The sequence below is a fragment of the Sylvia atricapilla genome, chromosome 10, assembly GCF_009819655.1.
Source record: "Sylvia atricapilla isolate bSylAtr1 chromosome 10, bSylAtr1.pri, whole genome shotgun sequence".
Taxonomy (NCBI): Eukaryota; Metazoa; Chordata; class Aves; order Passeriformes; family Sylviidae; genus Sylvia; species Sylvia atricapilla.
In genome coordinates, this window is record NC_089149.1 from 22511131 (window position 1) to 22535794 (window position 24664).

General features: G+C 41.3%; 1 protein-coding gene across 1 annotated transcript in view; it reads right to left on the reverse strand.

Moving 5' to 3' along the window:
• Nucleotides 1-3522: 3522 nt before the first annotated feature.
• Nucleotides 3523-24664, reverse strand: part of COL4A4 (collagen type IV alpha 4 chain) — a 62934-nt gene continuing 41792 nt past the window's right edge. The window contains exons 33-47 of the mRNA XM_066326281.1: nucleotides 24404-24582; nucleotides 23310-23373; nucleotides 22723-22797; nucleotides 22481-22588; nucleotides 22066-22173; nucleotides 19111-19182; nucleotides 18192-18320; nucleotides 16284-16391; nucleotides 15604-15759; nucleotides 14880-14978; nucleotides 13002-13133; nucleotides 10886-11002; nucleotides 9978-10166; nucleotides 7917-8203; nucleotides 3523-7321 (exon numbers count right to left, since the gene is read on the reverse strand). Coding sequence (XP_066182378.1) covers nucleotides 7058-7321; nucleotides 7917-8203; nucleotides 9978-10166; nucleotides 10886-11002; nucleotides 13002-13133; nucleotides 14880-14978; nucleotides 15604-15759; nucleotides 16284-16391; nucleotides 18192-18320; nucleotides 19111-19182; nucleotides 22066-22173; nucleotides 22481-22588; nucleotides 22723-22797; nucleotides 23310-23373; nucleotides 24404-24582 — 2087 coding nt within the window. The 3' untranslated portion in view covers nucleotides 3523-7057. The remainder of the gene's footprint in view (nucleotides 7322-7916; nucleotides 8204-9977; nucleotides 10167-10885; nucleotides 11003-13001; nucleotides 13134-14879; nucleotides 14979-15603; nucleotides 15760-16283; nucleotides 16392-18191; nucleotides 18321-19110; nucleotides 19183-22065; nucleotides 22174-22480; nucleotides 22589-22722; nucleotides 22798-23309; nucleotides 23374-24403; nucleotides 24583-24664) is intronic.

The following is a 24664-nucleotide window of genomic DNA, read 5'->3' on the forward strand; positions in this document are numbered from 1 at the left end:
AGAGCCCTGCTGAGGGCAGATGTGGCAGATGAGTCTCCAGTGTGCTCTGCTGCACTTGGTGTCTTCAGGGACAAAAATTAAGGGCAGTTACCCAGGTAGGTGTTGGACCTTGCTTATTCTTGGTCCTGGTCACTGCTTGACTGCCTCAAGTAAGGGCTCTTGAAGCAAATGTAGCTTTTTATAAAATATTTCACCATCTGCAGTTTGATTCCTTTGTTGTAAGAGCTGTGATTTCTTGTGAGTTTTTTGTACTTCCTCTAAACTCTGTGATCAGGTACCATGTAAGAAATTCCACTCCCTAATTAATCCTAATCAGCAGACTTGTTAATGGGCACATTCTTGAAATTTAATGGTTGAACAACCTAACATATTACTGTTAATAAATAAGGGTTCCTCACAGCCCAAGAATAAACACAGTTCTTTCATCACATCTTAGCTTTTAAAATTTTTCCCCCTCTTCCATCTTATCTTTAAGCACAGGCAAATTCTGTGGTTTTGTGTCAGTATGCTGTTTTCCCTGGCAGCACCACTTTTCCTAAAGGGAAAAAAATGCCCCTTAAAATAACAAGAAAACAGACATATAGGGTGTAGTAGGAGATAGTGAAGGAACTGGCCACTTTAGGCCAGTAGTTTTGCCTTTTTTATCCTTCTCTCTCTCTCTCTTTTTTTTTTTTTTTTTTTTTTTTTTTGGTCTGCAGGACTAAAGTAACTTGCTCTGGCCACCCCTCGCTCTGTTTAATAATGATACTCCTATGTGCCAAGTGTATATATGCTGTTATGTAATAACAGAGAACTTCTGAACCTTTGAAGCTGCTGCTTCTCTCCAGAGCTGCTGTCCTGAGGTGTGAGTGTGGAGATGGCCCAGCATGGCAGAGTGACAGCAGGCATGGGCTGCTTGGGAAGGAGTTGGGGTCCAGCTGCCCTCCCTGCTGTTGGGAGGGGATGGCAATGGGGGTTGCTCTCATTTTCCCCTCTGATTCCACGGCTGGGGAATTGTGCCCATTTTGGTTCAGCACTGGGGGACTGAGTGTGGATTGTGCTTCCACACAACAGCTGGCGAGCAGATCCTGGTGTTTGTGCTGTGGCTTCTGGAGTGTGCAGACATGAAGGACAGAATCATTGCATGGGTTTATTATAAGCTTCTCATTGTTCCCTATATTAAAAAAAATTGGTTATTTCTTACTTGTTACCAGATTTCAGAAGGCAAGAAAATATTAACACTTCTGAGCTTTCAGTTGTAGGAACTGTTTCTGAAAGAGTGTCAAGCTTTCTAAAAAGTCTTAAAATAAATTCTGATATCCATTTACTCTTTCAGGAGCTGAGAAAACTGGAGAAGGACAGACAGTTTTTCACAGAAATCAGTTGGGTTAGTGAAAGAGCAGATCAAGGATATGTATGACAACATTCTCCTGCTGCATGAGAACAGCAGTAACTCAGCTCTCTAGTGTTTACCAGCAGAAATTGGCCTAATTTGCAGCAAAAGGAGTGCAAGCAAAAAGATTTCTAAACATGTAGATAGTAAACTTTGTTAATAAACTAGAGTGTTCCAGAATTTCCTTCTTCTGTCTCTTTAAAGCAAGTTAAACAAGTGGAATTTCAAGTCCCACAAAGCTCAAGCCTGTCTTCTTTTGTGAAGCCGTGGGGCAGTGTGTGGTGAAGCACAAGGTGAGCTGTGCTGTGGAGGTGTGTGTGCTGCCTTACATGGAGGAACTGTGCTTGTTGGACAGGTTCACTCAGAATGATAAATAATGGAGTTGTTTTTACTTTGCACTTATAAAATGTCACCTCTAATTGAACTTCCAGTACCTTCTGGAACATCTGGATGAAGTGACTAGGAAAGGGGAAAGCTGTTAAATATGAATATGGAGCAGCATCTGTTGGAGTGCTGATGAGGATTTTTTTTCTCCACCTGGTTAGTTCTCCAGATGGTTCAGGTGGGCTGAATTTCAGCAGCTGTTTTTGTTGTTTGGTCAGTTTGAAATGCCGATTTCTGAAATCAGATCCAGTCATGAAATAGATCTGCAGTTTGATGAAGCAATTGCTTCACCTGCTGGAAAGTTCTTACCAGAGCTGACAATTTTTTTTTGTTGTTTTGCTGACTGATGGGCTCTGTCCTTGCCTGACTGCTGCTTCCCACAGCTGGCTTTGGAGAGATCCTTTTTCTTGCAAACAACTGTTGCCCATTAGAGCTCCTCCCCATGGCCTTGGATGGTTGTTTTCTGTCTTGCTCAGCCAATTCTAACACAAGTCAAGCCTTAGAAGTCCTCATCTGTGCAGCATTTGTCTGTGGATGGCCACTGAGTGCAGTTACAAGTTACTTAAGGATTGCTTCTAAGCCCTGGAAGGGCCGGGAGTCAGTCTGGGCCGTCAGTCTGAAGTGGCCATGTGGGATAACAGAAACAGACTCCCAGATGGCTCTGGTTTATGCCCTGAATCTGGATGATGGTACAAGTCAGAGCATTGCTGAAGGCTGCTGGTGTGGCCCCACACACTGTGCTGGAGCCCTGGCACGGTCCCTGCAGGCTGGTCCTGTGTGCCCACAGCAGGTGTGTGCAGAGCACATTCAGAGTGTGCTTTAAAGCTTTAGGGGGATCCTTCTCAAACAACAGAGCTGCCTGTGTTAATGGATAAAAGGTTTGCTTAATCTGGCTTAAATACAGGAATTCTGTAGGAATTCTGGGTTTGACTGTTTTGCTACTACTTTTGTTTTCCTCTGGTACTCATGAACCGGCCAAAGTAGGAACAAGGTTTTTGTGGTTAGGAGTTTACTCTGGAAGAATCCCTGGACCAGTTTTGCTTAAACTTGTTGCACATAATAATGTGATTCTGGGAATGAGCCATGCCAGTGCAGGTACTCCCACAAAAGGGCTGGAGCCCACGGAGGAGCAATGTCAGAGCACAGGAGGAGAGCGAGGAGGAAGGTGTGATGGGTTTTCCCCCAGTCTCCAAAGCCCCGGCTGTCAGGGGAAGGAGGGAGCAAACCTGGGACAGAACCAATCCTGAGGAGTTAACCACCAACAGGGAGGTCAGGGACAAACCATTAGGAAAAAAGCAGCGCAACAAAGGTGCAGCACAGAGAAGCCACTTAGTACCTGGAACAACACCCACCCCAAGAAGCTTCTGGCTGCCCCTGCCTCACTGAAGGGACTGACTGGCACTTGCTGTGGTGACAAGACAGCAGAGCAGGGCCTCAAGTGAGTTCACCATGAGAAACTTTAAGGTTTATCAAGTTTTTCCCCAAAATAATAAATTGAATTCCCTGAGCTGCATCTGTTTAGCCCCCAGCAGTACTTGGTAAGTGATTTCCCAGAATATAGATATATTCTGACCAGTGAGTTTTCTTGCTCTTTCTCCTGTTTTCTCTCCTGTCCTGCTGGGGGGGTGAAGCAGCTGGGCAGATGTGTGGCTGCCAGCCAGGGCCAGCTCCCCTGACAGCTCACAGTAACAAGCAGGGCCTGGCCATGGCCCCTGCACTGCTGCTGTAGGAGGCTGTAGCACCCCCCAGGCCCAGCCAAGCACCCACTCTGTCTGGAGCTGAAGCAGCTTTGTTGTCCTCTTATTCTGACAGCTGTTCATGCATGTGGATTGTGGACTCCAAATCCAGAAGCTTTGTTGTACACAGGTGAATTTGAAGTACTCTTTAAAAATCCCGGTTTTTCAGCATAGCACCGTTATGGTAAAATATAATAGAAGTGATACCAGCTTTAAGTTTTGCTTTAGTCTCTCCCTTTTGGCATACTCTCTATGCACCGAAAGATGACATTCAAGAGATGTTTTCAGTATTGGGCTTGTGCATCTGCTTCCTTGTAATGAAAAACATCAAATGAAGCAAAAATGGCCACATTTCTTGTAAGCAAATCAGGTTTCAGGCCATGCAGTGTTTTTCTTCCACTTGTTTTCCTCTAGAAATTCTGAGGGACAAGAATCTGCCACCTACCCTGAGGATTTGCCTTGAGTTTGAACCAGGACCTTCCCTGTGTCCTGGCCATGGTTTGCCAGGGTGATGAGCAAGCATATCTCATTGGAAATCACTGGTTCTGAATTTAGTTCCAGAGCAGTTCACCCCAAATAGCTCCAGTTTCACTGACACCCACATGCAGCCAGCATCATTGTCTGTGTTGCTCTTAATATCCCGGTTGCTGTTGAGGATGAAATACACTTCTTGATTGGACCTACACAAGATCCCAACTCTGGAATGCCATAGTAAGGGTAATTTGGACTTCAAGGGCCAGCACAAGGCCATTGCTTTTAGGAGTGGTTTTACTCTTCACAGTTTGAGCTATGCCTTTTCACACCTAATTTCATAAATAGGCTTCCTATGAATAATTTACCAATTATTTTTCTGCTTATAGTCACTGGCAAATGATAGCAGAGTTAAAGCATCTGGTGCATTATACTTTGATCTGTTTTACTTGGTGTGTAATATTAAGCAATTTATCTGCAATTTCATTTTGAATTAGTACAATATTTCTGACAAATGCCTTCTGGAGTTAGCTAAGCATGGAATAGGAATTTACACACTTATGAAATATCTGACCTATCAGTAGTAGCTTAAAAATACATTTCCTATATATAGACAGACCACAGTAAAATGGAAGTGGCACAGTTGCAAAAATTCTGCATCAAAATGATACACAAATGTGTGGGGGGTGATGTTTTTAAAGCAAACAGAAGAGCAACATGGTAAAATGCTGTGAAATGGCCTATTTAAATTATTGGGGAGGCTTTTTGCTAATGTTTTCAAGATTTTTTGGTGCATTTGTTCAAGTTAGGTGAACACAGATGTAATTCCAGAACCCCTTTTTATTCCCTTGTCTTCACCTTGTCCCTATGACCTAGTTTGCAGTAACCCAGTATGTAAAGTTTTAGTTATTGTTTACCTCAGTGCAGTTTATACCAAAAGCCCCATTTTGCTTTCCAGAAAAGCCACAGCCCCTCTCCAGAGTTTCTCACCTGAAGAGAGCCTGCAGGTGAGTGATGGAGGAGCTGGTGAGCACTGTCAGGTGAGGCACATAAACGAGACCTGAGAGTGGAATCAGCTAAATCCACTCAGGAAATGGGGCCATCACCTGAGGCACTGGGTGTTCCTGTGACTGTGAGCAGCTGCAGCTCCCAGCCCGTGGGGCTTTAGCTGAGGTCTTTTTGGAAGCAGCTTTCACACCTCGGAGAAGAGCTGCCCTAAGCACTGGTGCTCCTCTCCACCCACTGCTTTCTTCCCGCAGGAAACTCCTGAGCTGTTCAGCATCTTGCTGAGTTGAGACCTTGGGGTTTATGTCAGGCTGGGGAGCTGCTCTCCCCTGCCCGTGGGATGCTGCCTGAGTCAGGAGGAGATGGAATTCCTGCATCCAGGCCAATGGCAGGGATTGGCCCCTGCTCCAGTGTCAGATCTGACAGGTGCAGTCGGGATCACCCGGGAGTGACCCGAGGTGTGCCCTGTCCCAGAGGGAAATGTTCCCTGGCACAGGTGGGAATGGCACATGCCCCAGGAGGGCTCCTGAGCCTTGCCCAGGTGAAAGGGCAGAGTCAGTTGACCACCACATAAGAACAGCACTATCAGAGAGGTTTGGTTGGTTGTGTCAGGAGGAAGTTGCACAGTCAGATGTATTTACACTTGATTGGACTTATCCTCTGACTGTTTTATTTTCCTTTGGCTGAGCCTGGAATGTCTGCCTTTCCTGCTCTTTGAGTTTGTGTATCCAGCTTTTAAATTGGCTGATCAGCCTGTTTTACTCGTGATGGCTTCAGAGGGAATTTGCTTTGAATTAGGACCCTTGGATGAGGATCGCAGTTTCCTTGAAAATCCTTTTGCTGGGGGCACCTCAATGAACACAAATTGAAATTAAAAGTGCTGGAAAAAGCATTTGATTCCATTCTGGTAAAATGTAGCTTATTTAAGTGGTAAAAGGAGCATTTGTGGCCCTTCTGCACATGATGGATTCTCCATTTGCAATCTGTGTTTTCAGATGTTTCCTCACAATATAGAACCAGTGAATTGTTCTGGGTTTACAGATGAATGAAGGAGGTACAAATTTGTTTTCATTTTTTTCAGAAGGTGATTAGTGCTTCAAAAAATAAAAAGGATCTTCAGAGCTGTCATTCCATAAGGGTCTTAATGGTGATGTTTCTTTTTTTCCATGGTGTATTTACAAACAAAGAAGGAAAAAATTAATGCAATTTACTTTCCTAACACTTCTTATATTCATCACTCAGATAAGTTCACCCATGTTATCACCATGTCACTGTTTCTTTTCAATTAATATTAGAAATTGCTTTGTTTCTTTGGCAACTTGGATTAGAGTTTAATAATTTAATGTAACTGCTCTTAGAAATTAATTGTAAATATAAATACAGGTTTTTAAGGATTTGTTATCTCAGCTAATTTTATTTTCTTGCATAATCTACTGTTAAATGGATTTGCAGCTTTTGTTGCCTATGAAAGCCCAATTAACAATTCTTTCAGAGTCTGGTTCAGTACTGCAGCCATAAGACTTTGATCTTCATTGTTTTTATTATTAGATTATTTTTTAACAAGTACATTTTTCCCTTCCCTTGGAAACAGCAAGTGCAAAGTTTCTTTAGCTTGGGAAATTTGGCTACTACAGGGCTTTGACATTTGTATGTTTGCACATTTCTGTTGGTATCGATAAATATTTATAATATGCCATGTAAATGCACATATTCTTCCTGCTGTAAATTTCTTACAGGAAATCCATTCTCTTGCACAACAGGTATGGTGTCCTTGGCCTTCACAGCTTGACTCAATCCTCTAAGTTCACCTTGTTCCCTGTACATTACAGCAGTGGACTCCAATGGGACAGAGTTTCGTCTTTTCTTAATTCATTTTTTTGCACAAGATTTTACTGCATGTGGATGTGTGTATTTGGGTGGATGAGGCTCAACAGATCCCTCATCTTTGTCTCATTTTTCCATTCCAACAAAGAGAACAGTGCTGCACACTCTCACACAGATTCAAACACGAGCTGCTGTTGAAAACTTTAGCACCTTGCTCATCGTCCTGCAAGCCTCTCTCAGTAGCTGCCTGCTTTTGGTTTGCTTCTTAGCCATGCTTCAGGCATACCTGGCATCTACTGATTCTTCTCCTCTGCTCTTGTCCTTCTTTAAGAGTCCCTGACACGGGGGCTGATGCAAACTGCAGCTCAGGCTTCACAGTGGTCAGCCAGAAACTGTATTCATTAGCAAAGAACTGACACGTTCCCCGCTGGCCCTGGCACTCGATGAATGGTGCTGATCTGAAATCTTCCAGGCAGCTGCCGGGTGACATAAGGGACTGTCCTCCACCCTGGTCACCAGAGCCAGTGTGCTGGAAAGAACAGAGAGACAATGTGGTAACTGTGCATGAAAAATAGGTAAATGATGTTCATCTGTCTTTTTCCCTACTCGCTTTTAACTGTGCTGTATTTTGTAATCTTAAATTGGAGTAAGCTTCTTTTGCTGGAGAAAATCTTTATTTTGCTCTGTAATAAATTAATCTCAAAGTCTAGAGCGGGCTCAGGTATTTATCAAACTGAAGGAAGGAGTAGTCTGGGTTGATTTGGAATGATGCCGTTATCCAAACTGCTGCAAATGTAACTTGAGGATGGCATTAAAAAGACCTGGAACTCTAATTCTTAAAATCATGTGTTTGTACATAAAAATCCTGTTGTGTTTTATAGACAAGGAGGGCAAAACCTATGTAATTTTAAGAAATATGTATCTTAAGTGTCTGAGTAGAGTATAAGTAGCTACAGCCAGGTTCTGCAATTTGGACCTTCGTCCTGTTTATTGTGAATTTTCCTCTTCAATGTTTGCCAGACATTGAATAATTTACTTTCCAGAGCTGAAACTCTTTGAGCCTTTAGAACACAAGAGCTGGATGAAAGAAACCTATCTATACAATCACGCACCCACTTTCTTACCATCAAAAAAGAGTATCCTATCCAAAGGCTCCTCCAGTTGAGCGGGCAGGGAGGAATGGACTGGTCCTGGCTGTGCAGTGCCACGGGCTGTGCTGGGGCCTCACACACAGCACACCTGCTGATGTAGGGCCGGATCTCCTCCTCGGACAGCGGCGCCGTGGGCAGCGCGGCGGCGCTGGACAGCCAGTAGGACTTGTCATTGCGGCTGGCGTAGTAACACACCTGGTTGATGTTGCAGTAGGCAAAGGGCATGGTACTGAAGACAGGCAGGCAGGATCCTGCCAGACCTGAAAATAGCAGCAAGTGATGCCGATTATTCCACTTCCTAAGTGAGCTGAAAATTGTGTTCTGGCCAATGTTGCTACAAAACTATGTATTTTAGCAGGACCTAGGTAATCCACAGCTGTTAAACCTCCCGAGCCCTTTACCAAAATGTCTACATGAAAAACAGAGACCTATTGCCAGCATCTTCTTTTGACCAGCGATATTTAATTGTGTCAATCGGATATTTAAACATGATGTAGTTTGTCACCATGAGAAACAGTTATGATAACAAATTTCTTAGCTGTGCCAACACTGAAAAATAAATTAGGCAAGAGGTGGCGGCTGGTTTAAAAGGAGATCAGCTATTTACAAACTCATTAGGAGCAGTGAGAAACCAAATGACAATGCTGATAAACAGAAACATTTTTGTGAAGTATGACAAGCCATTGCTAGCAGTGCATTAAACTGAAATGCAGCTGTCCTACTGCCTTTCAGAAAGATTTCAGACTCCCAAAGTGAAAGGATTGAGGGCTGTTGCAGAACCAATCCTGCAAAATTCTTATCAAGCAGACATCAGTGGGAACCAAAGAAGTGACCAGTGCATACTTCTGTGGTGAACTTCTTCCAGAACTGAATTTAGAACAGTTTCATGATGGCCTATTTAGTTAGCAATAATCACTGCACAAAGTTCTGCCTTGAACTCGGTGTGTGAAGTGTTATTTCTGTAATGCCCCCAAACCCAAACACCTTCATTAAAGACATGTGACATTTCTGTACAGAAGCCAGTATTGTTTATCACTGATAATATTCCATTCCAGTACTAATGAAGGATCTGAAGTAGCCTGAGTAGGAAAAATGCCTGCAAAATCACACAGGAGACAAGGACTCTGTTTTCTTTGAATCTTATTTTCACTGCTGTTATGAGGCATTCTGTTAGCAACGGGGCTCTCTTGGGGAATGCCAAACACACAATAGCGAACACATTCTGAAACATCACTGCTATTCTAAAAATAGCTCTTTTTATTGCTCTTTTAAACACTTCTTTTTTGTTCAGCTTATTAGGTCCTTGATCTTTCCTCCTCAGAGACTGCTCTGACTCTCGTATAACAAGTCAACAAGAATTTAGGAAAATTTTTCTGTGCAAATTGCCACCAATCAGTTCCTCAGGCTGCAAGTCAGGCAGCTTATTTAGACATCTAATTTTAGTCAGAATTGTAGAGGACAGGGAAGAAATGACCCAAGGCACCAAAAGGAGCTGTCTCTGGAAGAAATTTCACTTTGGTTTTTCCAAAAAATATTAGCTTCTGACTCTGAAAAGCACAGGATTCTGCTGTACACATGATGCATAATTTACTTCTAAAGCTTACTTATTCTGTCCAACTGTCCTTACTCAACCAGTTCTTTCCCAGGCTGGGTCTACAGTGAAAAAGAAGCAGATCCTCCATGGAGTTATTGCAGAGTGGCCAAATGAGATTTCTGACCTAGGAAAATCTCTCCAGTGACTTCAAAGACAGCCTAAAATGAGCTGGGATAAGTGAAATAAACCACTCATCTCTCCAGCTTCAAGTCAAAATTACTTAGAAATACTTTTTCATTCAACTGCAGAGCAGCAGAAAGCCGTTTAAAATGGGTGACAATGGGGCAGCATAACAAAGTTTATTATCATCAGTGTAAATTAGAGTCCATAGAAAATAGGTAACTGACAGTTCTATAGCTTTCTCCATGTGACTTGTCTTTCCTTGCATAGATAACACTGTATTATCCCTTAGCTGGAGTGCAATTATGTAGAATACATACCAAGATCTTGATTATGGGCTTTCTCTTGTCCTTCCAGGTACAGCAGACTATAGCCAGTCCATAACTTTGGCATCCCATGTGGGCAGAGTGGTTCTCTGTCTGACTGACTGTGAAGGACAAGCAAGAATCCACTTGCAGATCTAATCTGGGGCCCTGGTTGTCCTGGGACACCAGTCTGGCCAGGTGGACCTTGGAGAAAGATAAAATAAATTTACTTGTATAACATATAAAAGTTCACACCAGCTGTGTGTTAAACATTCAATAAGAAGTTCCCAACTGAATATAATACAACTTCAAGGCTGTCATGGGCAATAAAGACACAAGTAGACTTCTGTTATCCTTCTTCTGGGAGAGAAATGAACTAGATTGCCACTGAATGCTTGGCACTTGGCTTTTCTATTGTGGCTCTGTCTTGTGGTGTATGGATTAAGAAATGAACTGAAGTGGGCAATGATTTCCCAGATTTACTAGGATGAACAGAATGTCTGGACTGAATTTGAATCCTTGCAGTAACAGTCGATGCCCCTTGCTCACATATGTATTAAACCCTTAATTTATTAGAGAGCAGTCACAGTTAAAATACAGCTTTAATTACTGCCAGACAGTTGCCCCATTAGCCCTGGCTCAGAGATGCATGCCTATTGATATATGCTGTCTGAGCATGGGTGCTTAATTGCCTTTCTGCTTAATAATGGATGCCGAGATAAATTTTCTTTCACCAGGTCTTGTTATGAAATCATTCACAAATGTCACTATCAGTGCTTGAACTGAGAGGGGGCAAGCGGTGTCATGGAATCTCAGGCTAGATGTGGCTGTATCCATTTGGGAATTGGGTGAGCAGAGAGAAAACCGAGTCTGTGCCATCATCCCACACACATCTCCCCGCCGCAGTCATGCTCCAGCCTTACCTTGTGGCCCAGCATATCCTTGCTCTCCTCGGCTCCCCTGCTCACCTGGTGGTCCAGGTGCCCCAGGTAACCCATCCTGACCCGGCAGGCCACATGATCCTTCTTCACCTTTTATGCCTAGATAAATACAAAGTATGTGCTTTTTCCTTCACAGGGCTGCATTTAAGGTTCTGCACTGTCTGAACACAAAGGGCCAGTCAGCGAAATGGACACTGGGACAGGGAGGTGCAGAACTGCTTCTGCTGGGAATTCTCTTCACTATTATTCACCCTGTGACCACAGCAGTAGCTCAGAGGCATGACTTAGAACAGCAGCTCCTGATAAGGTTTTCCATCCTCTCCAGAGATCTTGTGTGATTTACAGTTGAAATCAAAGTACTCCCCAACAAACATTATCATGCAAGCCTCGTGCAGAATTGCCATCAGGATCTGTACCATGGAATGAGCTGTAACTCCTCCTGAGGCAAGCCAAACTGTCAGCTTTGAGAACCCCATTCAGCAAAGTCTTAGAACACAATGAAATTCCTTTGAAGTAATGGATGTATTGCAGTACTTAGAAAACTTAGAAACTGCAGAACTGGACATTTTTAGGCTCCTGATAGCTTCACCTTTTTGTATTTCTCACATGTCCATGCATTTTATACATTAGCAGAGAAGGTGTGGCTGCGACAGTCGAAGATATATCTCATGTAGGGTGCACATAATACTGGGCCTGTTCACTGGCTACTTAAAACTAAAAAATAATCTCAATTGAACAAAGGAACACTTATCAGGTATTGTTGCACTTAGAAGTGGTTTTCCCCTTTTGATAAAAACCAGTTTTCAGATGAGTGTTTCTCTAGCACCCACCACAGTTGTTTCTCCGTAATATCCTTGCAGACTTTGCTTTTAACCTGCAGACTGAGCAATTAAAGGTTGTCTTAGAACATTCAAACTTCCCCTTGTTATTTTTTACCAAGAAAGTCTGAGCCAGTCAAAAAAATTAACAGCTTTTCTATGTTGGTTGCAGTTATTCTGCCAAAGCTTAAGCACATTGAGGGGTTTTAATAAAACACATTGATTTTGCTAATAAAACTTCCAGTTTGCCTTCCAAGCCACGAAAAAATTGGGTTCTCCAATCTTAATGAAGGAAAAGCACTACTATTTATTTCTTTCTTTCATAAAACCAGTGCAAATATGTGTATCGCTGTATCATCTAGTTTTACAGAAACCCTTAATGATGTATATAATGGAAACCCCAGAAACCCCTTTTAGCTTGCAAATCAACTAAGATACTTAGAACTAGAGAGTTAACTGAAAAAATGCATTGTTTCCTTTCATGATGGGAATGACTGCTGCAGGGAATCTACTGGGAAACAGTAATGGTTTTTTTTTTCCCCTCTGGACACATTGGATGTCCAGAGCAGCCAAGACAACAAACTTTGGTTTCCCAAGAAGGAAATACCTAAAACCACACAAGGGATTCCACCATCTAAACTGAAGGAACTCTGCAATACAGCTGCTGCTGTGTTTCTGTGAAAGTGGCCTCTCTTTCGGGATCACCAGTACCAGCATCTCCCTCGTTTTCGTTTCATCTGTCAGAAGAATGTTTCAGCCTTTCATCACTTCCATTTAAGATCTCTTTGGTCCGTTTTCTTTAGTGGTAACTTTTTCATATTCTAGCAGAAAAAGACCTCTATTGTAGCCACTTCTCTGACTTCAGTGTCCTTTTAGGACCTTGGTTAGCAGAGCTTTGGGATTCATTATTGCTAGATTTTAAAGCATGCATATTTTAAATATCCTCCAAATAGGTCTAAACCACAGGGATGGTTTGAGGCATTGCTTTATAATTTGGTGGGGAAAAAGGAAAAATACTACTTTTTCTCAACAGTGCCTTCTGCTTTTGCCCTGCCAGGCCTAGGAAATGGGAATGTAGTGTAGGCAGGCTTCAACAGCCTGGTTCAGCAACATTTATTCATCATCCTCAGAATTAACCAGCCCACTGTGTGTTTCTGGAGAATGTTAGTAAGTGTTTAAGGAGTAGAGAGAGTAAAACACAGAGAAGTAACTCTAGACAACAAGTTGAAAAGGTTCAAATGGCAGAGAAGAACATCCAAGCTTTCAAAACAAGAGCTTACCTTGGGGTCCAGGATGGCCTATTGGCCCTGGTAATCCTGCAGAGCCATCCTGTCCTCTTTGCCCTGCTTCCCCAGGAGGCCCTGGGATTGTAGGGCATGAATCATCCACTTTTCCTGGCTCACCTGGGTCACCTGGAATGTGTAATGGGAAAGTGAATTGCAAGACTGGCTAATAGCTCCCATAAAAAAGTCAACATAAATGTTAGCTGATTCGGGTGTTCAAGACTGTACTTTAAATATTTTAAAATCTTGAATTATTGAGTCCTACTGTTTTTAATTTTACACTTAGTCTCTTAGCACAGTATTAACAGTGTGGCAAGCCAGTGTTAGCAAGTGTATGTTAGCTGGGCTGTGATCTTTGCCCAGGTGGGCAAGAAGGCCATTGGCATCCTGGCCTGTACCAGCAATAGTGTGGCCAGCAGGACCAGGGCAGTGACCATTCCCCTGTGCTCAGCACTGGGGAGGCTGCACCTTGAATCCTGTATTCACTTTTGGGCTTCTCACTACAAGAAAAGCATGGAGGTGCTGGAGTGTGTCCAGAGAAAGGCAATGGAACTGGGAAGGGTCTGGGGAGGAGCAGCTGAGGGAATTTAGTCTGGAGGAGATTTTATTGCTCTATTACAGTTACTTGAAAGGAGATTGTGGAGAGTCTCTTGTCCCAAGTAACAAGCAAATGGCCTTAAGTTTCATCAGGGCAGACTTATATTGGATATTGGGAAATATGTCCTCATGAGAAGAGTTGTCAAGCACTGGAACAGGCTGCCCAGGGTAGTGGTGTCACCATCTCTGGAGGTATTGAAAAGGCATGTAGATGTAGCACTTGGGGACATGTGTAAGGGTGGGCTTGGCAGTGCTGGGTGGGGTCTGATATTTTGATATCTGGTCTTTTCCAGCTTAAATAATTTAATGATTCTATGTTTCACATATTTGGTATACAGCTTCAGTCTCAATGTGCCTCAAACTGATTTGAGTTAAAGCCTAAAGTCTACCTACCCAGCTTCAGTGCAAACACCTTAGCACATGGAAAAATTTGCAGTATTTTGTCTATTTTGTTTCTGCAGAACCATCAATAGGCAGGCCAAAAAATCTAACCCATAACAGCCATTTCAAGTAATTATAATACATAATAATAATAAAAAAAGAATAGTCATATTTTGTATATTGAAAGTTATTGGCAGCTTTTGTCTGTTTGCATTTTGGATCAACATTTAGTCAGATAGAGAGTTCAGTGTTTGTAGTAATCCAGTGTTAGGATTCAAGCTTTTGCTACAATTTTGGTTAGAAAGCATCTTGTGTGAAAACAACAACAACAAAAAAAAAAACCCAAATGAGAACTGGAAACAAATGTTTCACAAGTCTAATTGACATCCTAGCATGAGAGTTCTCAGCAGAGCATTCTTATGACATTGTTGCTGTTTATGTGAAATATGTATTAGAACTATGTCCTGCTGGAAGTACCTAATATTCCTAGAAACCACTTTAAGGATTCCTTCTAATAAGAACTGAATGTTTCAATTCCTAAGGGAGCTCCCATGAAAAGAACAATAATCAAAAGTCATAAACTTACCTATGAAACCTGAAGGATTTGAAAAATGGAAAGCAGATTGTGGCCATTGAGGTGCAGGTGGTAGCAAGTTTCAGGCATGTAAATTAGAGTAAAGAATGGAATGAGAACTGAAATCACTTACATGAGATGACATTAGAAACAGTTCAGAAATTTTTAATCAAATGAGAAATCATTTAGGTTGGCAACTGCAGTGGTCTCTTTTCTGAGATTGTTTAAATTATTTCCATGCAAGTTAACATTAGTATGATTATATATGAATAGAAGGATCACAGTTACAGCTGAATGACAACGAGCAACAGGTTCATAAGTACCTGTGGGACCTCTGGGACCAGGTCTTCCTGGAAAACCTTGGTCTCCTGGTTGTCCTAAAGCACCAGGTGGACCCTGTGGGCCATGGACCCCCATAGGACCTGGAAATAAAACCAAAGAAAAATAAAATGCAGCCTGGATACTTGAGTAACAAAAAATGCTTTGGAATCCTCAACTCTGTTGTGCCACAGAAAGAAATGCATATTTCTTCTTTTCCCGGTCTGCATCTAACTTAATATTTATGACTTTTCCTTTTGTAGAGACTGGAAGTGATTGGTGTAGACAGGATTCCTCTACAGTGTGTGAAAGAAGCAGAGTATGTAGACTGCTGGTTTCAAACTAAAGAATCTGTCAAAAGCCCCAAGCTATTGACATGAGGCAGATGTGAGACACTGTTAGTTCAAACACATCACATTTTCCATAGTTTCTCAAGACCCCTGAGGTGGGGTCACGGTTTGCTTATCTGGCAAACTCAAATCTTTTACTGCCTTATTCTCAGAGTGGCAGAGGTGTCTTCCAACAAGGTGCAGTGAATGTGAATGTGTCTCTACTCTCACCTTCTAGCCCAACCCCATTGTGTCTAGGTAAACAGGCAGAGCTGTGCAATGTCCATCCTCCACCCCTTCCGCCCAGCTCCATCTCCAATGGCCACCCTTTGGGAACAAGGCTCAGTCACAGGGGCTGGGCATAAGTGGACACAGAACTTAAAAACATCTCTGACCATACCCTTTGGGCCTTCTCTTCCTTGGCTGCCTGGAGGGCCTCTGGTTCCCTGTTGTCCTCGTGGCCCTGGATTACCTGGTGCCCCTCGAGTGCCGGTATCACCTGGATCTCCTCGCACAAAGACAGTTTCTCCAGGAGGACCAGGATTCCCAGGATCACCTATGGAAAACAACTTTATTCTTAATGTACACACAAAGTACAAACATTTAAAAATAACCATGTTCTGCTAGTAGGGTTTTTTTTAATTTTACTCCAGTGTGTTGGTGGATTTTTGTTTTTTTTTTCTCTAGGATGCAGGACAGGCCTTGCATGTTTCTGGAAATACTAGTGCTAGCCTTTGTCCAAGGAAGACAATGCTAGGAATTGTTCCCAAAGTTATTTAAATTTGTGCAAGCAGAAGAGGCAGTAAGTTACTGGTAAACTCATTGAAACACTGTTTTTCTATATTTATATCTTACAGACTTATTACTGTATTGCTTAATCTGGAGAGCTACATTTTGTCCTTGCTCTACCTAGGTTATCTACCTGGTGTTCACTTCTCTGTGTATTCACTGAGGCAGTGATGAGTTTCTTTATTCCCTATGCACTTCCATATATTGTTTCACAGACAGTAACCCTGTTATTCCTAATAGTCTTAGGGGGTTTTTTTACACGATAAAAATTGGTGGGTTTAGTTTTAATACCTCTGATGCCGTCTAAACCAGGTAATCCTTGATCACCTGGAGGACCAGGGGAAGCACTATCAGGAGATCTTCCCACAGGTCCAGTGGGTCCAGCAGGTCCTCTTCTACCTAAGGAATCACATTGAAAAAAAAAAAAGCGGGGGGGGAGTTTTTAGATTACAAACAGAAGTTAGTAAGTAAAAGAATGCTGACATGAGAAGTCACGGAGGTCATGTATGCTCCCACTTGTATACCAAACATACCAGTCCCCAGGCTAATGAGGCCATCTTGTCAAAGTGAAAATATTCATTATCTTTTTTATATTTTTAATTCTTCCCATAAAATCTATGTAACCTGAATAATACATCATCACATGTTGGCACATTACCATGGATAGCCACATTTTCCTGAATTCCCACAATGGGAGAAACAGTAACAACGTAAGGTGAGTGGGGACTGCGAAATGATTCTGCCTGGGGCAGGATGAGTACTCACAGATTGTTCCTAGCAAAAGGGAGTTATGCTGATTCCTAAAAACCTCAGTGAACAAGATGAATTTACCAGCCTTAAATGCATTTTTTTCCTAATCTTTAATCCGAAATTTTACACAATAAAACATTTATGCTCTTGCTTGTGACAGGCAGAGTTGCAGGTTACCATCCTCTGCACAACACTTTTGAACAGTTGCAGCTTGTTAACACGTGGGTTGCATTCTGTTGCCTTCTCTTTTCTACAAAAAAACACAAATCTAGTTTCTTCAGTCTTGCCTTTGACCCTATCCTTCCATTTACTTTCTGGTGAGTTTTCTCTTTTTCTCAAAGCTGGTCACAACCATTGCAGACCTCACCTATCTTATGTCAAACAGTGTTAGTACATCTCAGAATTAAACCTCTTTTTTTCTCAACAGCACCATTCCGCTGACTTCCCCAATTCACAAATTAGTAGCCAAACTAAGAAAAATGATTGGGTCTTCATCTTAGAGTAATTCACTGAACCATATTTCACCTCCTGCTATTTTTCTTCCATGTGTTATGTGACTGTGGCAAGGTCTGGCAGTGTAAAGCTGATGTCACCTCTAATCACGGAATTGCTGAGGCTTGAGTGGGCCTCTGGAGACTTCCTAGACTAACCCTGCCCTCAAAGCAGGATCAGCTAGAGCAGGTTGCCTCAGGCTCTGTCCACCTGAGGTTTGAGTATCTTCAATGACAGACACTTCATAACTTGTCCAGGCAACCTGTTCCCATGTTCAATTCCTTTCACAGTGAAAATAAACTTTTATTTAAGTAGAATGTCCTGTATGTCAATTTGTGCCCATTCCCTCTTGTCCTTTTACTGGATATCACTATGAAGGAACTGTCTCCAGGTCCTTCCCATCAGGTTCTTACACACATTAATAAACTCCCCCTGAGCCTTCTCTTCTGGAGCCAAAGCAAGCCAGCCTCTCCTCATAGGACAGATGCTCCAGTCTCTTTCCTTTATCTGTGGCCCTCAAACACTTGCTTTTTCCCATTTCTGTGCAGTTCCTGTACCACTAAGCTCTAAAATAACCATTGCGATCTTGTGAAGCAATTCTATCTTGCACTTATATCAGAACAGTTGATAGATTTACTACAGTTCTGGGACTGACAGATCTTCTGCACTTTTTTCTTCAGGAATTTCTTCCTAAGTCGAAACCCTACCTAGAAGTTCCCTGAGTCTATTCAAGTCCATAATTTTCTATTTTCATTCTTTCCTATAACATAAACCAGAAAGTCTGGAGTCTCTGTATCTCTACTTAGGAAACATCAGCATGTTACAACAGAAGTGTTCTTAGGGAAAGAATCTTCTAAGGGTCATATTAACCAGAGTAAGAGCCTTTAGAAAAAGAAATTAATTGTGAGTTGAAATTAGACTCTGTAGAGCAGCACTTTGGATAAAACCTTTTCTTACCCGGAAATCCTGGGAATCCCCTTTCTCCAGGGGAACCTGGAATAGGAATACCAGGCCATCCAGGTTCACCTCTGTCTCCTTTTGGTCCAATTTCTCCTGAGTATCCTGGGGGCCCTGTCTCACTCTGACCTTAATAAGGAAACAATTATATACATAAAGCTTACAGCGAGTACAAATACAGATGTGCAGAACAGAAATACCAGTTGCAGATGTTCCTCCTTGCAAGGGTTGCCTAGTGCTGTTTTTCTGGTTCTCTCTTGGAAGCTGGATAGAGTTTTGTTGAATCTGGCCCTAATTCATCACTTTCAAAGTAAGTAATCTTTTTGCTTGAATGCTCTTCTTCAAGGGTTATTTTATATGGTGTCATTATTGTCTGTAACTTGAAATGTAAACTGATTGCATGGTTCTAAATTTAATTTTCTATCAGCATATATTTGTAATCTTTAGATAGACTGTAAGCATTGTTTTTTAGTAGTGCTTCAAATGCACCTTTTTAAGGTTGCAAATACATCAATATGAGTGAAATCCACATTCCTCTTAAGTGTGAGGCACAAGTCTCATGGACTTAAAATGGAGCTGGGATTTCACAAGTCTCCTTTTAATTTGTTAGTTTTATCTTTTATGAATTAAAAAAAAAAACCCAGACTTGACTCTCCTTTGAGTCATCTGCACTGAACTTTTTAATTTTATAAACAGCCTTGACTGTTCCAACAAAACTATGTGAGTAATGGAAGTTTGAAAGTTTTCCCCACAAGGAACTGCAGGTGTGCCATTAAGCATACTTCAGATTCTGTTTGAAAGTTTAGTCTGGGCCTTAATAATATCTTCTGGGCAAGGCAAACATCAAAATAACATGCACCTTCCCCTGCACATTCAGTTATGTAGGAGATCTTCTGTTTCAGCTATTTCTCATCTTTACCTGGAGCTCCTGCAGAACCCTTTTGACCTTTTAGTCCATCCAAGCCATCCAGTCCAGGCAGTCCAGGAAGACCTGAGAGGTGTTACACAGGTATGACTGGGTACCACAACAACTCTTCACAGTCACAATTTAAAATCAAGCCTTTTTTTAATCTGACAACACATACTGGATCAAGATGGAGTATTTGCTGAATTTGATTACTGGCAACTGCAGCTGAGATCACACTGCAGTGCAGTCTTTTTGGAAAGGCAAATGTGAAAAGTTTGAAAATAGCAGTCATAATACAGTTTCACATCAAAGCAATCACAAAGCACAACTTTTAATCCTTTTAGGTACTTTCATCCTGCAGCTAGCAGATTATGGGCTAATCTATAGAGAACCTTGTGTCTGTGGCTGGACTGCTGCTGCTACATGTGGTTGCTACTCCAGAGTTCACTGTGCTACCACTTCATGGCCACTGATGGGGATGCAGACACTATCAAAGACAGCTGTAAAGCTGGAACTTCTTTACAGCTTCTGTTCAAAATTGAAGTGCAATTTAACCCAGCTGCAGCAAAAAGAGGCTAAATTTCCACCTGGCTTCTTTTCTCTGATCCTGCAGATTTCACACAGAAAACTATGGTTTTTTGCATCACTCTATTAAAAAAAAAAACTCTTTGAATGGAGCAGCATAAAATTTTTGAAGACAACAAATCTATAATTGAAACCTCTGGTGACACATGGTAGTATATAGAGCAGCTCTGTCACTAGTGATGTTCACTGGCATTGGCTGAGTGTCTGGAAAAATTTTAAATCCAGAAAATATTTTGAAAACCTGCAAAACATTGATAATATACTCTCTATATAACCCACTTTATAATACAGGATACTAGTAATCTGACCTGTAATCTTCTATGACCTTAATTGACTATTCTTTAACTTTTCATGATATTCTAACTTTCATTCCTGCTTTCTGTAGCTTTCTTGTACGTTGGACACGTTTCCATTTAAAAATTTACATCAGAGCTGCTTTTGGGGAGTTAAACAGTGGTATTTTAAAATTATTAAGAGTTCCTAATTAATTTTGGCCCCCAGGTCACCATTTAAAACTTTTTTGATCTTTGGCTCATTCAGGCAAGATTGATGGCTTGGTTTTACTTGCTTTCCAGGGAATTTCTGACACATTTGCCAACAATCCATTATAATATCAGCACTTGTAATTCTAGATTTTTGGATTGCTATGGTCCCATATTTCTAGGTACAGCTGAATTGGCTGACCTGAGCATGAACCACTGTTTCTGTGTTGTACAGCCCATTTCAGCTCCTACTCACACAGGTCCTCCTGGTGATGGGCTGAGTATTACTTGTTCCATCAAGGATTACTCACACAAGTAAGGCTTGCCAGGCTAAGCCTTTAACTAGTAAAACTACTGTAATAAAGAAAATGGGATTATGATTTGATAGATGATGTTTAGCTTTTTTTTTTTTTTTTAGTCTAGAAGTTCTTTAAAATCTGAAAGTTCAGGCACAAGACCTTTAATGTAACTGAGAACCAATGAGACTAACGAGGCCATGTACTTGGCTATGAATTACCCACTTCATTTCCAATACCTGCACCAGCATTTGTTGAAAACAGCACAAAATCTATATATCCAGTTGAACTGGAATACAAATACCAGTCAGTTTTCATTACTGGGTACAGTTTCAAAGGTATTAACCTTCTTTTCAGCTATGCTGGCAATACACAGAACCCTCAGTTTAGCAGGCAACTCGGTCTCTAATGAATTGCCATTTGGGACTGAACTTTTCCCTCTGCAGGACGTGTGTTGATGCTATGTTCCTGTGCAGGACTTGGGATAACTTCTGCACAGTATAGTAAAGAAGTGTCTTATGGCAAGAAGGAAAGAGCCCATTAATTATAAAAAAAGTTTTCAGCAGAATAATGTTTTTTTTGTTTTGATCCCTTTCAGACACCCTGCCACTGCAGATCTCTCTGCCTTTGTTACAGCAAATATTTTTTTGCAACACTGAAATGTTCTCTTGCACATTATGTGCCAGCAGGGAATCTGTCATGACAGTTTAAATCAGCACTGCTTATTTACTGCAAGCAATCATAAATTGTTTCCATTTTTCATTTGAATTTTCAGTCTTTGGTAAGAAACCTTCTCAATTTGTCCTTAAGCTGAATTTGAAAAAGTGGCTCTATTGTCCTCTCTAACCATTTTTTATAGCCCCAAGTGTTACTTTACTGTGGTTTCTGCATATGGGTCCCTAATAGTCTTCCTGTTTGGGAACTGGTTACGAGGAACACTGTAACAAACACAGGATACAGAGTTGATAACTTTCTTTATAGAGTATTCATAACTTACAATTTCAATTCTAAGCATAGTAAAAGTTAATAATGTTCTCCAACAAAAACAATTGTATAGATGAACTGACATTCAATCTAAACACAACAATCATTGCAAGAACTGTAAATTAGGATTTGGAGGAAACACTTCTATGTTAAATACTCCAAAATCAGACAAGCAGCAAGAAAATGCAACTCAAGTTATCACAATTTGTTAAAATAAATTTTAAAACCAAAGCTGTCATAGCAGCCTGCTGGGTTTATGGAGTAACAGTGGCACTCCATGGTGAAAACGTAGAACACAGCATAACTGAAGTGAAAGTGAAACAACTGAATTACTGCAAACTCCTTTTTCTTTCCTAAAGTTCTGCTACTGGTTACATCAACTAAGCTAGACTCTGTTTCTGCCTTCATCCTTACTCACTTTAGATTGTAGCCCAGTTTTCCAAAGCAGCATTTATATTCCTGCTTAAAGGTAATGGGAACTGGCCTAAGTCTTCTAGCAGTTTAAGAGACCACATAGTCCAAATCACAGTCACAGGCCTTTTCCATTTTCACCACTGAAAGAGTATTTATGTCTGGTACTGTCACATTACCACTAGAATGGCACTATATATTCTGTTTACCTTTTCTGCCCTGGAATCCAGGTAACCCTTGCAATCCTGGAGGTCCCATAATTCCAGGTTTCCCGTTTTCTCCAGGTTCTCCTGGCAATCCTTGAGGACCTGTAGCTCCTGAGAGTGAAAGGAACACTGTGAATATGCAGTTTTATTAAACTGTTGATTTTTCCCCATGTTATGCAGCACACTCTGTTAACAGTGTTATTGAAAATGTTTGGGGATGTAGGAAGAATTGATGTATCTTGCTCTCTGAGACTGAGCAGAGAATTGCTGCTATAGGTACAGAAATAACTTTCAATGCCCCCCTTCATATGACCTCTGATTTCTCCATCCTCCTCACAGAGATGCCTCAACTGCCTTCTCCTGTTCCATACCTGTTTTGAGCTATTCTATGGCACTATTGCTTAAATTTTGGCATTACCTGGTAATCCAGGTAGCCCTGGATATCCAGGGTCACCCTTGGATCCTGGTCTTCCAGGCTGCCCTTGGATACCTGGTAAACCCTTCTCCCCTGGAAATCCACAAAGTCCTTAAAGAAAAAAAAAGAAAAGCAATTACTACAGAATGGCTCAAAACGCACAGGGAGCAGAGCTCCCCCTGCCAACAAAACTTAGAGAAAATAAATGTTTAAGTCCAATTTTGTCTTCAATCAGACAGAGGTACCTGGCAATCCTGGATCTCCTGGAGGCCCTTTTCGACCGTGTGTACCAAGCAGAGGAGTTGGGTCACCTCTCTTGCCTGTTGAGGTACAATGACTTCCATTTTATACAAGCATCCTTTCCATCCACAAAACCAAAGCTGGACTCTTTTAAGATCAGGGAAGTCATTAATAGATATAAACAGCTATAGAAGGGGCTAAGAGAACACAAAATGAAAAAATTGCTTTGGCACATGCAAATCGTGACAGTTCACTTTGATTGCATTTTCTCTTCTTTGATTTGACAAATTTTCCATATCCATAAGAATGGATTTGTACATGGGTTTGATGGAATTTTTAAGTTCTATGAAATTTGACAGGAATTTATCTTCTAAATTAGCAATATCTACGTTTAAAGGAACAAGCTGTTAAAGAATATACTGAAATACAACTTTTGCCTTTAGGTAAGTGAGACTTGTTTCTAATATTAATCATATTTTATGGGAAAAGAGGACAGAAGTGAAAATAATTTTCTAGTGAGTCTTCACCATCTATCCCACATATATCCTAACAATATTGCTCTTTTCAGAGCATGTCTATATAGACTCATTACCTTTACATCCTTTGGGGCCAGTCAGTCCTGGATATCCAGGGTTTCCTGGTAAGCCAGCATCACCCTGGTTTTTTTTTTTTTAAAACAAAATAAAAATATTTGACATATGTGTAGCAGGAATGATCTGCAGGAATATTTGGTTCTCTTAGCAAAACTGTATCTTAAGCTCAACAAAAAATCATCTTGCCTTTGTTACTTGTCTAACACTGGCCACCAACAAGGTGCTGTAGGTTAGACTTGCTAATAATTTTGAATTTGTACTTTTATAGCTTATTCTCATTCTTGGCTCAAACAGCTTAATTTCACAGATGGCTTGAATAATTTGATTTAAAAGGTACCATAAAATATAAATACAAAAATTGTTGTATGCTACCCAAAATTTACTATAAACATTAACCAGAAATATTGTGATGTCACAATAAAAATGTAGAGTTCCCTGTTTTGACTTTTGAACAATGACCTTTAATCACCAAAGAAATTTAATTAAATAAACCAAGCAAAAGTATATCCCTTTACCAAGAAAATAACTGTGCTTTTTCCTTCATGTAATCTCACTGTCTACCTACCCAGCATGCAAGAAATGAGTAATTATACCTTGCCTGGAATGTTTGTGTGATTTTGTGTATCTGTTCTTGAGCAACACTGCTCTTGCCTGGGTTCTGCTTGGGGCAAAGATGACTTGCTTTGTCTTGTCTGTTTCCTTGGTCACTTCACACAGCAGGGTATGAAGAAGCAGAGACATATTAACTGCATAATTGTGCTGCTGCTGTGTTATGATCTTCGTGGTAAGTGGTTTGTCAATCTGCTCTTAAGAACTTGATTGTGCATCTGTTTTTTGCCCCCTGTTTACTGTGGTGGAGCCTGGACTTCACCCACGTGGTAAAGTACTGCATCAGAACAAGGAGCTAAGAGGGGTCCTTTCCTAACTCCCACCACAGTTCCTGCTAAAATGTAACCAAGGCACAGAGGTGTTTCATGAGGGAATTTACGGCTCCTACTACACTGGCTGTCTCTTCAGTACAAGCACCTTTCATATTTCTTAGAGGCAGGAGATAACTGCAAAGTCCGGGACATTTCACTACCACTCTGTTTACCTGGTCACCTGGTTCTCCTTGAAAACCTGTAACTCCTGGAAGGCCCTTTGGTCCAGACAAACCCCGTGATCCTGGAAACCCCATCACTCCAGTGTCACCTTGGTCACCTGGCAGTCCTGGAACACCATTCTTCCCTGGAAATCCTCGCGTGCCTCTGAAACCAGTGTTGCCTTTTTCACCTGAGGTTGATTGCAGAACAAGATAATGACCAATCAAGTCAAGGCAGTGTTTGACACTGATTTTCAATATGGCAATGCTTTC